The sequence below is a fragment of the Salvia miltiorrhiza genome, chromosome 5, assembly GCF_028751815.1.
Source record: "Salvia miltiorrhiza cultivar Shanhuang (shh) chromosome 5, IMPLAD_Smil_shh, whole genome shotgun sequence".
Classification (NCBI taxonomy): Eukaryota; Viridiplantae; Streptophyta; class Magnoliopsida; order Lamiales; family Lamiaceae; genus Salvia; species Salvia miltiorrhiza.
Window position 1 is genome coordinate 17,280,057 of NC_080391.1, and position 13,080 is coordinate 17,293,136.

A 13,080-nucleotide genomic window follows, 5' to 3' on the forward strand; every position below is an offset into this window, starting at 1 on the left:
GGTCAATGATGAAGATGCTTCTGAGACTCAGTCACCGACTCAAAATGCTTGGAGATGTGGTGAGATCTTTTTGATTTTTGTATTGCTGTTGGTTGATGGTAATGGTTGTTGGTGTCTTTCTGTTGATTTGTGGTATTGCTGTTGATTTGTGGTATTGATGTTGATCTTTGGTATTGCTGTTGATCTGTGGTATTGTTGTTGGTTGTCTTGCTGTTGGTGTAAGGTTAGGCTTGAGTTTACTGTAGGGTGTCTTTGTGTGTGCATCTGAAGTGATGAAATAACTTTATGATGCTCAAGTTTACAAAAAACTATCTGCCCTTCGAATGCATTAGATCTTCATCCAAAAACTTTACAAAAAACTATATGCCCTTCAAATGCATTAGATCTTCATCCAAAAACTATACAAAAAACTATCTGCCCTTCGAATGCATAAGTTCTTCATCCAAAAACTATACAAAAAACTATCTACCCTTCGAATGCATAAGTTCTTCATCCAAAAACTATACAAAAAACTATCTGCCCTTCGAATGCATAAGATCTTCATCCAAAAACTATACAAAAAACTATCTGCCCTTCGAATGCATTAGGTCGTCAGGCTTTGATCAATTGCATCCAATCCCAATCGTGCAAATATCTCTTCAATGCCTTCCATGCTTCCCATTTCCTTCAAATGTTCGATGCATTGCAGCGTTAACTCCGTAGGAACTTTCAAGTTCAGTGGTAGTCTGTCATTCCTAATCATTGCACCTTTGCCCATGTGGGGTATTTTGTAGTTATTGTGGCCCTAGACTTCAAGATTTCAATGAGACAACCCTGTAGACTAAAAAAAACATTGTTAAGTGTTATGGGAGAAAGTTATTCAAATGAATCCTCTACTGTTTTTAGTAGTTCATCAATTGAGTTGCATGTTGTCTCTTCTTGTAGAGACTGGATGGCTCTAAACCATCCTAAATCGTTAACGTTGCAATCTGGTGAATTTGGAGGCTGTTGCACCAAGACGATATTGAAACCATCTTGGGTTGCAGCAGCCCTAAATTCAGGATCACTGTCTTTGATGTGTGGCCTTGCGTTGTCTTGTTGAATGAAAATGTTCTTGCTTGCACTTGCTGGCCATTTAGATATAATTGCAGGAATCATCTGCAATTAAAGGCATTAAAAAGCATCAAATGTGGCTGCCATGCATTTAAAGCATTAAATGAACTTGGTAGTAAGCATAACGCTGGCTGCCATGCATTTAAAGATAAATGAAGCTGCCACTTCATACCTTATTTATTACACACTCCTTATACACCTCCTTTGTGATAGATTCTATAGGTTTGGTCTCTAATGTGCCTGCAACTCTGTTTTTGCTGCTCCTCTTGGCTGGTACTTGCTTTGTAAAGTGAAATATCCCAATCTTGCCATCGAATAAGACTTCACCATTATCTCCAAATATTGGTCTGCTCGCAGCGCATATGAACATTATTTTCCCTATAAATTTCTTGCTTTGACATGTCCTATGTGGCTCCACTTCCTCTGGGGCTAAATAGAATCTGTGTGCACCCTTGGTTATATAAAACCACTTTTCATCTATATGCACAGTGTTGTGCATGGTCTTAAACTTTATCTTGTTTAAAACCCTATCCACCTCTAAGGCCTCTAGTGAAAATCTCATCCTTAATAGCTTGTTTGCGGCTGTCAAATTTGGTTTAATGGCTGAAGTATGAGCCCTGATCAGCCCTGCACTCACCCATCTCCCAACTGTGCTCTTGCTATTACCTAAGCCAACAACGAGTCTCCTAATTGTGCCTCTTTTTGAGTATGCTAGGCTAGAGAGTAGTGTGGTGTCTAAGTGTAATTGTTTCTTCACTATCTTGGTTTTCTTACCGCTTACAAGATGAATGACTTTTCCTTTCTCTTGTTGTTTTTTTGCAGCCCCCCATAGCCGATAAATGGTCCATCGCGAGACAGACCACTTCAATTGCGCCTCCAAGAGCTTGCCTCGAGATGGTTTGCCGTTGACGGACCCGTGAAGAATGAATTGCACGATTTGATTTTGTTGCTCGGTGGATAGCTCTTTCTTCCCCATGGTGGCTGGACTTGGTTTCGGTTTTTAGAGCATAAAGCTTTTTTAAGAACTGAAATCAGATTTTATATGAGTAGATTAAGTGAATTTAGGTGGGAAATTTGAAATGTATTTTGGCTACATCAAGTCTGCCGCTTTTTTTTGTAGTTAAGTTGTTTTTATCTTAATTGTAGTACTTCGAAATTTGAACTTAATACAGATTTTATAGAATTCTGTGCGTCACCTTAATTTAATTGTTTTTGGCTTAAACAGTTGTAGACTTTAATTAAGTTGTTTTTTGGAACGAACAGGAAAAAAAAATTAAAGATTATTTATAAATACATTAATAAAAAAAAAATATTCATATTATTATTTTTAAATTATTTACTTAAAAATAATTCATAAACTTTAATTAAATAGGTAATGTCTTAATCCTAAATCTACCAACCACACTTAAACTACTAAACACTAGCTCCTTAAATCTCGTGCCGAAAAGGTAATGTTGCGCCTTGGCCGGGACGGAGGGAGTACTATAATTTATCAAATTATTAAAATCAATTTATAAACATTATAAAAATATAAAATATGATAACTACTTAATTAACTAATTTTATCATCATACAATCAATTTATAAAAAGTTAATAGACATACCTTGTTCTTCGTTGGAGATAATATCGTCTGCAGTTATGATTCTTGCTAATAAAGTAGAAGTAGAACATAATTTGTGCTACTAACTGAAGACGTTGGATCAATTTTTTTTAATGATTTGATGCCAACCTGTTTTGCCCATTGGAAAAAGGAGTGGATATTGCAATGGATCATAACATCCATAATAATGCTTTATCCTATGTGCATCACCGGAATGAGCATGACTACAATATCGCGCTCCAATGGGATATTTTCATTATTTCCTCTAACCCATATAGTTGCAACTTGATCTGCATGTGGAGAATTATATACCCGTTGATCTAAGTTGATATCTTTGGAAATATGAAGCTGAACATTGTCAATTGAAGGATAATCTTTCAATCTTCAAAAGAATTTTGCATACGGGTTGATCTCTAAAATTCCCATGAGCATCTTTACAACTGCTTCTGACGAAATTTGATTTTGCATTATGTTAATTATGTTCTCAACCTCAGTTTGTGTGTCATAAAAGTATAGTTAAAAAAACGTTGGAGACGTATATTGTGGGATCAATCCAGTATCATGATAAACCATGCCTTGTACTCGAAAAGAATAAACTCCTCGTCTTGCATATACCAATTCTTTATCCAATTTTACACCGAATGAAGTAAATGAGAATATACTATTATAAGCACGAATATTCCTTCTGAAATTAATAGCTTCTTTTGACTGGTCTGTAAACAATCCATGCAACTCCGGAGGAACTTCAGAAAATGCAAGTTTAATTTTTTCATTATCACAACAAAAAGTAGGAGGTTCATATTCAAATCTTCTAGCACCATAATGAATGCAATCAGACACATTTTTCCATTCATGTAGCAATGAACCTAAATGGATAAATAATATAAATAAAAAAACATTAATAGTTTATCATAACGTATTAAACGTATTTTTATCTTAAAAGAATGTAATACTTACAATTCAAATCACTTGCATTTCGTTTACGTTTCTTTTGCTTTTGTAGATTTCTTCTTTGTCTATATACCTCATTAGCTGCAATATATAAATATAAATATATTAATTAAAAAACTATTTTGATTTGTGCTTATGTTGTGTGATATGTGGTGATTATAATATATACAATTAATATATATACCTGAAGATGAGCTTGTTTTGCGCAATGTAACTTCCATGCTCATCACGTCGCTGGTAGCAGCGAGACCTTTGAGCAAGCTTTCTTTACCATCATTGGCAGCTCGGATAAGGAATTAAAAGCTAGAGTGAGCATGATCCTATGGCAAATTTGGAGGGACCGTAATTCTGTTGTTTGGAAGAACATCTCTCCAGTTCCGTCGCACTCGATCTCCATGGCTGCCAACTCGCGATAGGAATGGCTCGCTGCCTGGGCACAGCGCTCACGGCAGGCCTCTTCCTCCACGTCGGCGATTTTATGCAAAGGGTGGCACCCCATACCGGTGGGAACAGTCCAGTGCGTCGTTGATGCTGCTTTCTTTGGTGAACGAAATGATATGGGCATTGGTATAGCTATCCGAAACCATGAGGGAGATTTCATGATGGGCAAGGCTATAAAGATGCCCGGATCGCGTAGTGTGGATGAAGGGGAATTGTTAGGGATAAAGGAAGCTCTCTCTTGGCTAAAAAGTTTGGGGTACTCGCGAGGTGTAGTGGTTTCCGACAGCAAGCGTGCATGTGATGCGATCAAGTCGGGGGAGAGGAATCTCTTGGAGTTGGGCGTCATTGCCTCTCTTTGCCGTGAGGAGTTGGTGCTTGCACCGGATATCACCATTAAGCATGTCCGCCGGGAACAAAATGGCATTGCTCATAGTTTAGCTAAAGCCGCGAAGGATATTTCTACACACCATGTTTGGAATGAGCCCCCTCCTTTTGTGGTGGGTCATCTCCATATTCCATATGTTCTTGTGCTCAATAATATATCCTTCTTTCCTCAAAAAAAAAAAAAAACTTCCATGCTCATAATTAGTATATAAATTTCAAAATCCTGCAAATAAATATTTATTCAGTAACGCGACAACAATAAATAATTTAAAGCTATTGCATTATAGGACTAAGCATTGGAGATGCCAAAGGAGGTAAGACTTACCTTGTCGTTTACACTTGCGCCTTTAAGGCTCTGTGTGTAGATAAAACGTCCAGGGAAGACGATGTATTGCCTAGATCCAACCTAAGCAAGTAAAAGGCCAGAAGAAAAAGTTTTAAGTCGACTATTCAAACTCAAAACATGACACCTTAGGCAGATTCAACAACAAATATAGAGCAACAAACGATCCCATGAGAACCAAGCGGGATGCTTCAGCAAAAGAGATAAACAACACAACCATATTCTCATACATATATAAAAAAACATAATATCTTGTTTAATTACACCTGCAACAGAACACATTCTCAACCAAGAAAGGCCAAAATAATGCAGTGAACCATGACATAGTGCCTGGTTTGAAGCAACTGAAGTTTCGACAAATTAAACAGCAAGCATTAAAACCCGAATATGAGCAATGTAAGTGTCAAGTGATTTGCGGTGGTAGCCTTAGCCATCGAGAAAGGAAACAACAATAATAAGCTATAGAATTTTTCATGTGTGATGAACAACCTATCTACTAAATCTCCCTTTTATAGATAACAAAATTGTAGTTTAAATTTTATGGATTATCTTTACTTATTTAAGAAAGAAAAATATATTATGATAATTGGCCCGCAAATTATTCCGGCCAAACTCATCACTGAGACCATTAAAATTCTACTAATTAAATTATAAATGATGCTAATCGTTTGTGACCTCAAGGGAGTAGAAAGAAGAAAAGTTTTCCGCCACCTAACATAAACACACAATAGAATTGCTGTATGATTCCCAAAAAAAAAAAAAATTAGAATTGATGTATATGTAATTAGTAATTTTTGAATTAATTAAAGTGATGGAGAAATTAAAGTAAAAGAAGAAAAGTCTCTTGGTATTGAAGTATAAAGAAAATGTGGTGCAGCTACAGTAGCAGCAGCATGAAGTTACATACAGTGCGCGTTATTTTCAAGCTAGTTATGAGTTAGTTAGATTGCTTCTTCTTGAAGCTTCTATTGTACACAATATAAATAGCTGCAGTTGTACTCTTTCACAGTTAGTTTTGAATACAAAGAAAAGAGTAAAATTATCTCCAAATTATGCAGTCTAGTTCCTTTAACATGGTATCTAGAGCTTGCAATTAATCATCTCTCTGCAGTTTAGAAACTGCATTCAATATTGATTGATTCTCTCTTTTTTTTCTCGATCCATACCTGTTTTTTTTCACGCTCTGTTCGTGTATTTTCTACAATGGCGCATTATCTCCCTCCAGCTTCCGCTCCTACTCCAAATTTACCAAATCTTCATCCGCTTCTTCTCCGACTGGATCGAAGCAGCTATGCATTCTGGCGAATGCAAGTTCTAAGCACGATTCGTGCTCATGGCATGGAAGATCTGATTTCCGCAGCTGCTGCACCACCACCACAACTTCTTCCCACACAACCGATAACTCCGCGCACACCTCCGCGATCAAATCCAGATTATCTCAATTGGATCCGCAAAGATCAGTTCCTCATGAGCTGGTTACTCACTTCAATTGGTGAATCCATGTTAGGGCACGTCGTTAGATGCACATCTGCATCTGAGATCTGGAATACTTTGGAACAATTGTTTCAATCTCAGTCACGAGCAAGGGTTCTTCAACTGAAGAAGATGCTTCACTCTCAAAAGAAAGGATCAATGTCTATTGATGATTATTTTCTTCGTATGAGAAGCTACGCTGATCAATTAAGTGCTGCAGGTTATTCTATACCCGATGATGAACTAGGCGATTCCATCCTTAATGGTTGTGGACCAGAGTTCGAAGCTATAGTCATTACTCTTCTGCACCGATCTGATCCTCCCACACTTCAGGAAATGCAGTATGCACTACAATCGCATGAAATTAGGCTACAACAATCCAACTACATTGTTGACCCTATGGCGCACTATGTTCAAAGAGGGGGCAGAGGCCGAGGCATGATCGGCAGAAGCTTCAAACCAACTGGAAGATCTTCTGTTATTTGTCAACTCTGCAGCAAACCAGGACATGTAGCTCTTAAATGCTATAAACGCTTTGATGTTCATTTTACAGGTGCTGATGTTGCATCTCCCTCACCTCAAGCCTATCTCACAGATTTGTCTCAGTTTCAAGAGTATGAGTTTGAGGAGGATGAAGGTCTCTGGTGTGTTGATAGTGGTGCTACTAATCACATCACCAACAATCTTAGCAATCTACAACTTCAATCACCTTATAATGGCACAGAGGCTTTAACAGTTGGAAATGGTAAGTCTATTCCCATAACATCTGTTGGCCAAAACACTATTCAGCCTACTTGTTCATCTTCATCACCTTCACTACTTCTCAACAATATTCTCTTTGTACCTCAGATAACCAAAAATCTAATTAGCATTTCTCAATTCACTAAGGATAATGATGTGTTATTTGAATTTCATGATAAGTGTTGTCTTGTGAAGGACAAGAAGACACTTCAAACTCTGCTGAAGGGAACACTGTCTAAGGGTCTGTACCAGATTGATCTGTCTCAGCTTCATCGTAGCTCATGTTCTCCACATTTCTCTCAAACTTCCTGTACTAGCAAAGTCACATCAAAGTCTGTACCTACTGTTTTCATTTCTACTTGTATTGATCAGCAATGTAATTCTACTCTACCTATGAATAAATTGGATATTTGGCACCAAAGATTGGGTCACCCTAGCTTCAAAGTGTTAACTCATGTTCTTAATAAACTCAACGTATCAGTTAAAGAATCTGCTGTTAGTTTTTGTGATGCATGTAGCATAGGTAAACTTCATCAAAAGCCTCATGTCACTCAACCTCATCATACCACTCATCCTTTTCAACTAGTGCATTCAGATCTTTGGGGTCCTGCCTATGTTCCTACTGCTCAAGGCTATAGATATTATATCCTATTTTGTGGATGACTACAGTATATATACCTGGATCTACCCACTCACTCTTAAATTCGAAGCAAAATCTGTAGTCCAACAGTTCTTTAAACTAGTGCAATGTCAGTACTCTACAAGCATTAAGTCTTTCCAGTCAGATTGGGGTGGGGAATATAGGTCTTTAGTTCCTTTTCTTAACAGCCTAGGTGTTCGTTTTCAACACCCTTGTCCTTACATACACACACAAAACGGGAAAGCAGAAAAGAAACATCAACATATAGTGGATTTAGGTCTCACTTTATTAGCTCAAGCATCTCTTCCTATGACCTATTGGTGGCATGCTTTTGAAGCAGCAACTTATCTCATAAATCGTTTACCTTCAGCCACACTAAATATGCAATCTCCATTTCAAACACTTAAAGGAACACTGCCTGACTATAAGTTTCTTCATGTTTTTGGATGCTCATGTTTTCCCTATCTTAAACCATATAATAATCATAAACTCCAATTTCGGTCTTCAAAGTGTATCTTCCTAGGCTATAGTGCTCATCACAAAGGCTACAAATGCTTAAGTACTAATGGTAAGATTTATTTAGCTGATACAGTGAAATTTAATGAGAATGAGTTTCCCTATTCTGAATTGTTTTCCACTAGTGCTTCTGTAGCTTCTAATACTTCTACTCAAAATCCAGTAATTTCTCACTCACTCTCCCTTCCTAGTCCATCTCCTTCAGTCCTCACACCAGCATCAGCTACAGAACATCCACATACTCCAGTCTTCACACCATCATCTCAAGAACATTCATCATCTCCCATCTTACCATCATTCTCTCCAGAACATCACTCAACTATTCCACCTATTCTCAACTCATCTGACCACCAATCCCCTGTTCTACCTCATCTCAGTCCTATCTCAAATGCATCATCTACTACTTCTCCCACTACTTCCTTCCCTGCTGCAGATAGCCCACTTCAGCCAGCAGCAGATCTTTCAGCTGATACAGTACCCATCTCCCCGACATCTAATACACATCATATGATAACTAGATCAAAGAATGGTATATTCAAACCAAAGGCCTATATAGCTCTTCTTGATGGTCCCCCTGTCTCTTCACAAATTCCCAACTTACCATTAACACTGGAAGAAGCCCTGTCCCATAAAGGTTGGTATGAAGCTATGGCTATGGAATTTGATGCTATAATGGGCAAGGGAACTTGGATTCTTGTCCCACCTGATTCTAGTCAAAAAGTTATCAGCAACAAGTGGATTTTCAGAGTCAAATTAAATCCTGACTATACCTTGGATAAGCTTAAAGCTAGACTTGTTGCAAGGGGTTTTGAACAGATGGCAGGAGTAGATTTTGTGGAAACGTTCAGTCCAGTTGTGAAAGCCTCTACAATTCGCCTAATGTTCTCTCTAGCAGCTAAATATGGGTGGGCGATCCAACAAACAGATGTCAATAATGCATTTCTAAATGGAGCATTAACTGATACCATTTATATGGCCCAACCAGCAGGGTTCGAGGACCCCCAACATCCTGATTATGTGTGTAAGTTACAAAGAGCTTTATATGGTTTGAAACAAGCACCTCGAGCTTGGTATGAGACACTCACTAATGCCATTTGCAGCCTGGGTTTCCAGAAATCTAACTCTGATTTCTCTCTTTTTTATCAAAGAACAGGCTCTGCTCTCACACTAATTCTTGTGTATGTAGACGATATCTTAGTCACAGGTGATGATCCATCTCTTGTTCAGTCTGTCATTGATCATCTACATGACAAATTTTCTGTCAAAGCTCTTGGAGGTGTCAGCTACTTTCTAGGAATTGAGGTGCTCCACAAAGACAATAGCTACTATTTGTGTCAACATAAGTACATTCATGAGTTGCTGGTCAAAACGAAAATGCTTGACAGCAAACCCTGTCCTACACCTATGACTCCTGCTATGAAGCTATCTAAAGGTGATGGTGATGCTTTTCCAGATCCAACACTCTACAGGAGCACTGTTGGAGCTCTTCAATACTTAACTCTTTCTCGGCCAGACATCTCTTTTTCAGTGAACAAACTGAGTCAGTTTCTCACACATCCAACTACTTCTCACTGGAGTGCTTGCAAGAGACTGCTCAGATATTTGAAAGGCACTGCTTCTCTTCGGTTAGCTTTTCATCCTTCCTCCTTTTCTCAGCTCACTGCTTACTCAGATGCAGATTATGCCAGTAGCATAGATGATAGAAGGTCCACTGGTGGCCATTGTATATTTCTGGGACCTAATCTCATTACATGGTCTGCTAAAAAACAAGAGGTGGTGTCAAGAAGTAGTGCAGAATCCGAGTATCGAAGTATGGCTAATGCAACCACAGATGTAGTATGGCTTCAATCTCTATGTGTGGAACTCGGGATATCTCTCTCTTCTCCAAATAAGCTATGGTGTGATAATGTTAGTGCAATTGCCTTAGCCGGAAATCCAGTGTTTCATGCCCGCACTAAGCACATAGAGGTTGACATTCATTATATTCGGGACAAAGTGAAAGATGGTACCATTGATGTCGGCTATGTACCTTCGAGTGATCAAATTGCTGATGTGTTTACAAAACCCTTGGCTGATACACGGTTTTGTTTGTTGAGGGATCGGCTAAATCTGGTGCAAGTTCATCCTGGTTAGGATTCCTGGGGGTGTATTGAAGTATGAAGAAAATATGGTGCAGCTACAGTAGCAGCAGCATGAGATGAGAGAGATGATGAAATTCTGGATGTTGCTGCGGTTTTGAGGAGGGGATTTCTGATGAATTGGGTACCTACTGATTGTAATCCTTGCCAAGAAAGCGGCGGCCGCTGCGGTTTTAACGATACTTCTTTCCATTTTAGGTGCTTCTGCCCCGACAGGCCGCATTCTATGAGCTGCAGACCAAGTAAGATTTTCATCACTTCTCTGTTTTTGCTTGAATTCTTGAACTTGCTTTTATTACAGCAATGTGGTTTCATGATTTTCTTTTGTTGTCTAAAGTTGACTACGCAGTATTTAAATTCACTTCATATATATCTTGAACACTGGGATTTTAGAGGATTCCTAATCTAACAAGGGTAAACAAATTGTGTGACATAGAAATCTTCATATTCAAGACAAATGGATGTGTAGTGTAAGTAAATGCTAGTCAACTGAAGTGTAGAATAGGAGAAGTTGTGCCTCACATTCCACCAATCTATGTAGATTTAATATCTATATTACAAGGAAGACCAAGTCAATTAGCGTGATGTATGGAGCCAATGACTTGATGGATTCAATATATCAATATTTAACACAACTCAAAACTAAAGAAATCAACACAAGACATATACAACAAGTCTCTAGAGAGAGAGAGAGAGAGAAAGAGAGTATATATGGGTGTTGGCAAGCATATGTTAGCATTGTTGCTATGCCTTGTTCTTCTTCTACTCAAAGCTCATTCCAAATGCCCAAAATCCTATGCCTGTAGAAACTTCTCTCTAGAATTTCCCTTCACCATTAGCAGTGATCCCAATTGCGGATTGGTTATAGTTGATGGCTGTGATTCTCAAATTGGACATCCAATATTACGCTCAGAAGCTCCAACAGCTCCATATTATATTCTAGATAAGACATCCACAAATAGATTCTTAATTCACGACAGCTTGCTTCAAGAATCATTGGGATCATCCACGTGTCTTACTCTCAGAAATCTGTCCCTGCCTCAGTCTCCTTTTGTTTCATTTACAATCTCTCCTAAGATCATCTTCTTCGCATGCTATAATCAAACTCCTTCTCCTCAAATCCACGATTATTTCCAAAGCTATCGCAGCTTAAGCTGTAATATCTCCACCTTGTACTATCAAATCCCGGCACCTCCTCAGCCTGCTCCGCCTATTCCTCGAGATCATTGTTTCTTGACTCAACTACCTATCAAGTCCGACAACAACTCAACCGAACTATTACATCTCTTGACTGCTAATTTCACTTTAGAGTGGAATGTTTCTCAACATTGCTATAAATGCCACAGCGGAGGAGGGCAGTGTCTTACTGACAACCAGAATCAGTTCTACTGCGGAAAATTAAGAGGTATTTATTACAGAGCAGTTGCATTATTTTTTGACATAAGCTGTGATTTGGGGCTGCAATTGTAGTACTAATACTAATGAGAGGGCATATATATATGTATGTTATCTACTTGCATTCTATATATACAAAATCTATGTGTGGGTTAGGAGACTCCTGCAGCTCTTGATTATCACTTCAAAATATCAAAATTAATTTGGAGCTGTGTAACATCTAAATTAATTCCGTGTCTGACGGAATTGAAAAGTAAACACAACAAAGCACGAATTCGACTATATAATCAATTCTCATATAGTCATATAGTTAGCAGAGCAATTGAAATCATGGCCTCTTTGCTCTACTTCTTCTTCTACCAAATTTAACTGATTCCAAATGCCTAGAATCCTTCTAGTGTGGATATCATTTGCGCCTCCAATCAAACTTTGAATGAGCTTTAAGTATTCCTGCAAATTGTGGGGTGATTTAACTACCAATAGCTAGATTCTAGTAAGCGAGATACCCACCAACTGGTTTAATCTATTGACTGCTGAGTTTATTCTAGACTGGAATGTTTAGCACGGTGGTTGGTGGATCATAACAGCACGAATGAATTCCTCTGCATAAGAGGTAGCATTGTTGTTTCTTTTACGAGGAGAAACCCCTTAGCTGATATCCGACGTAGAAATCCAATACGTATATATATAACAAATTTTGCACCTACTAGAAGTTGTTACATGCAAGAAATTTAGTTGTATCATGTGTTAGTTACTTGAATTTTATTCCTTCTCGTTTGTATCCGTGATACAGATGACAAGTCCGAAGAAAAGTATGGAGGGATTTTGTAAGGTGCAAAGTTTCAGCCTAGGAAGAGTCAACCAATATAAGAATCTGTGTATTTTCTACGTAATCCAAGTCTACTAGAGTGTAGAACAGGGATTTTTTGCTGACTAATGCAAAGGATTAGAAAAAAACAAATCGATTAAAACCACTATACTTAATTATTGCTAATTAGGTTGAATTATTTTCTTGTTAGAAACTTAGAATTGATTTGCTAGAAATTTAGGGCAGTTTTACTGGAAATTGGTTGCGCAAATTACAAGACGATTAGATACTCGACAGTAAATTTAGGGCTTGCTTTCTGATTGGCTGGGATTTAAAGAGAATGTTTTAATCTTGAAATGGTCAAAAGGAGATGAGATTCAATGTCCCACAAATTATGTGTGCCAATGTGTCCCATGCTTATATCTATTATTTTAAAAATATTTTTTATAAAAATAAAAATTATTATAATACTATGAATTATATTGAAGTTTTATATCAAAAAATTAATTTTTTAAAAAAGTATATACCATGACTTTGAATTTACCAACCTATTATTA

At 37.8% G+C, this 13,080-nt stretch overlaps 1 protein-coding gene across 1 annotated transcript; it reads right to left on the reverse strand.

Annotated features, from left to right (window-relative positions):
* Positions 1-583: 583 nt before the first annotated feature.
* Positions 584-2,068, reverse strand: LOC131025581 (uncharacterized). The gene is made up of 3 exons (XM_057955381.1): positions 1,265-2,068; positions 877-1,137; positions 584-784 (listed from the first exon to the last, which is right to left on the reverse strand). The coding sequence occupies exons 1-3, from the start codon at positions 2,066-2,068 to the stop codon at positions 584-586; spliced, it is 1,266 nt and encodes a 421-aa protein (XP_057811364.1).
* Positions 2,069-13,080: the final 11,012 nt, after the last annotated feature.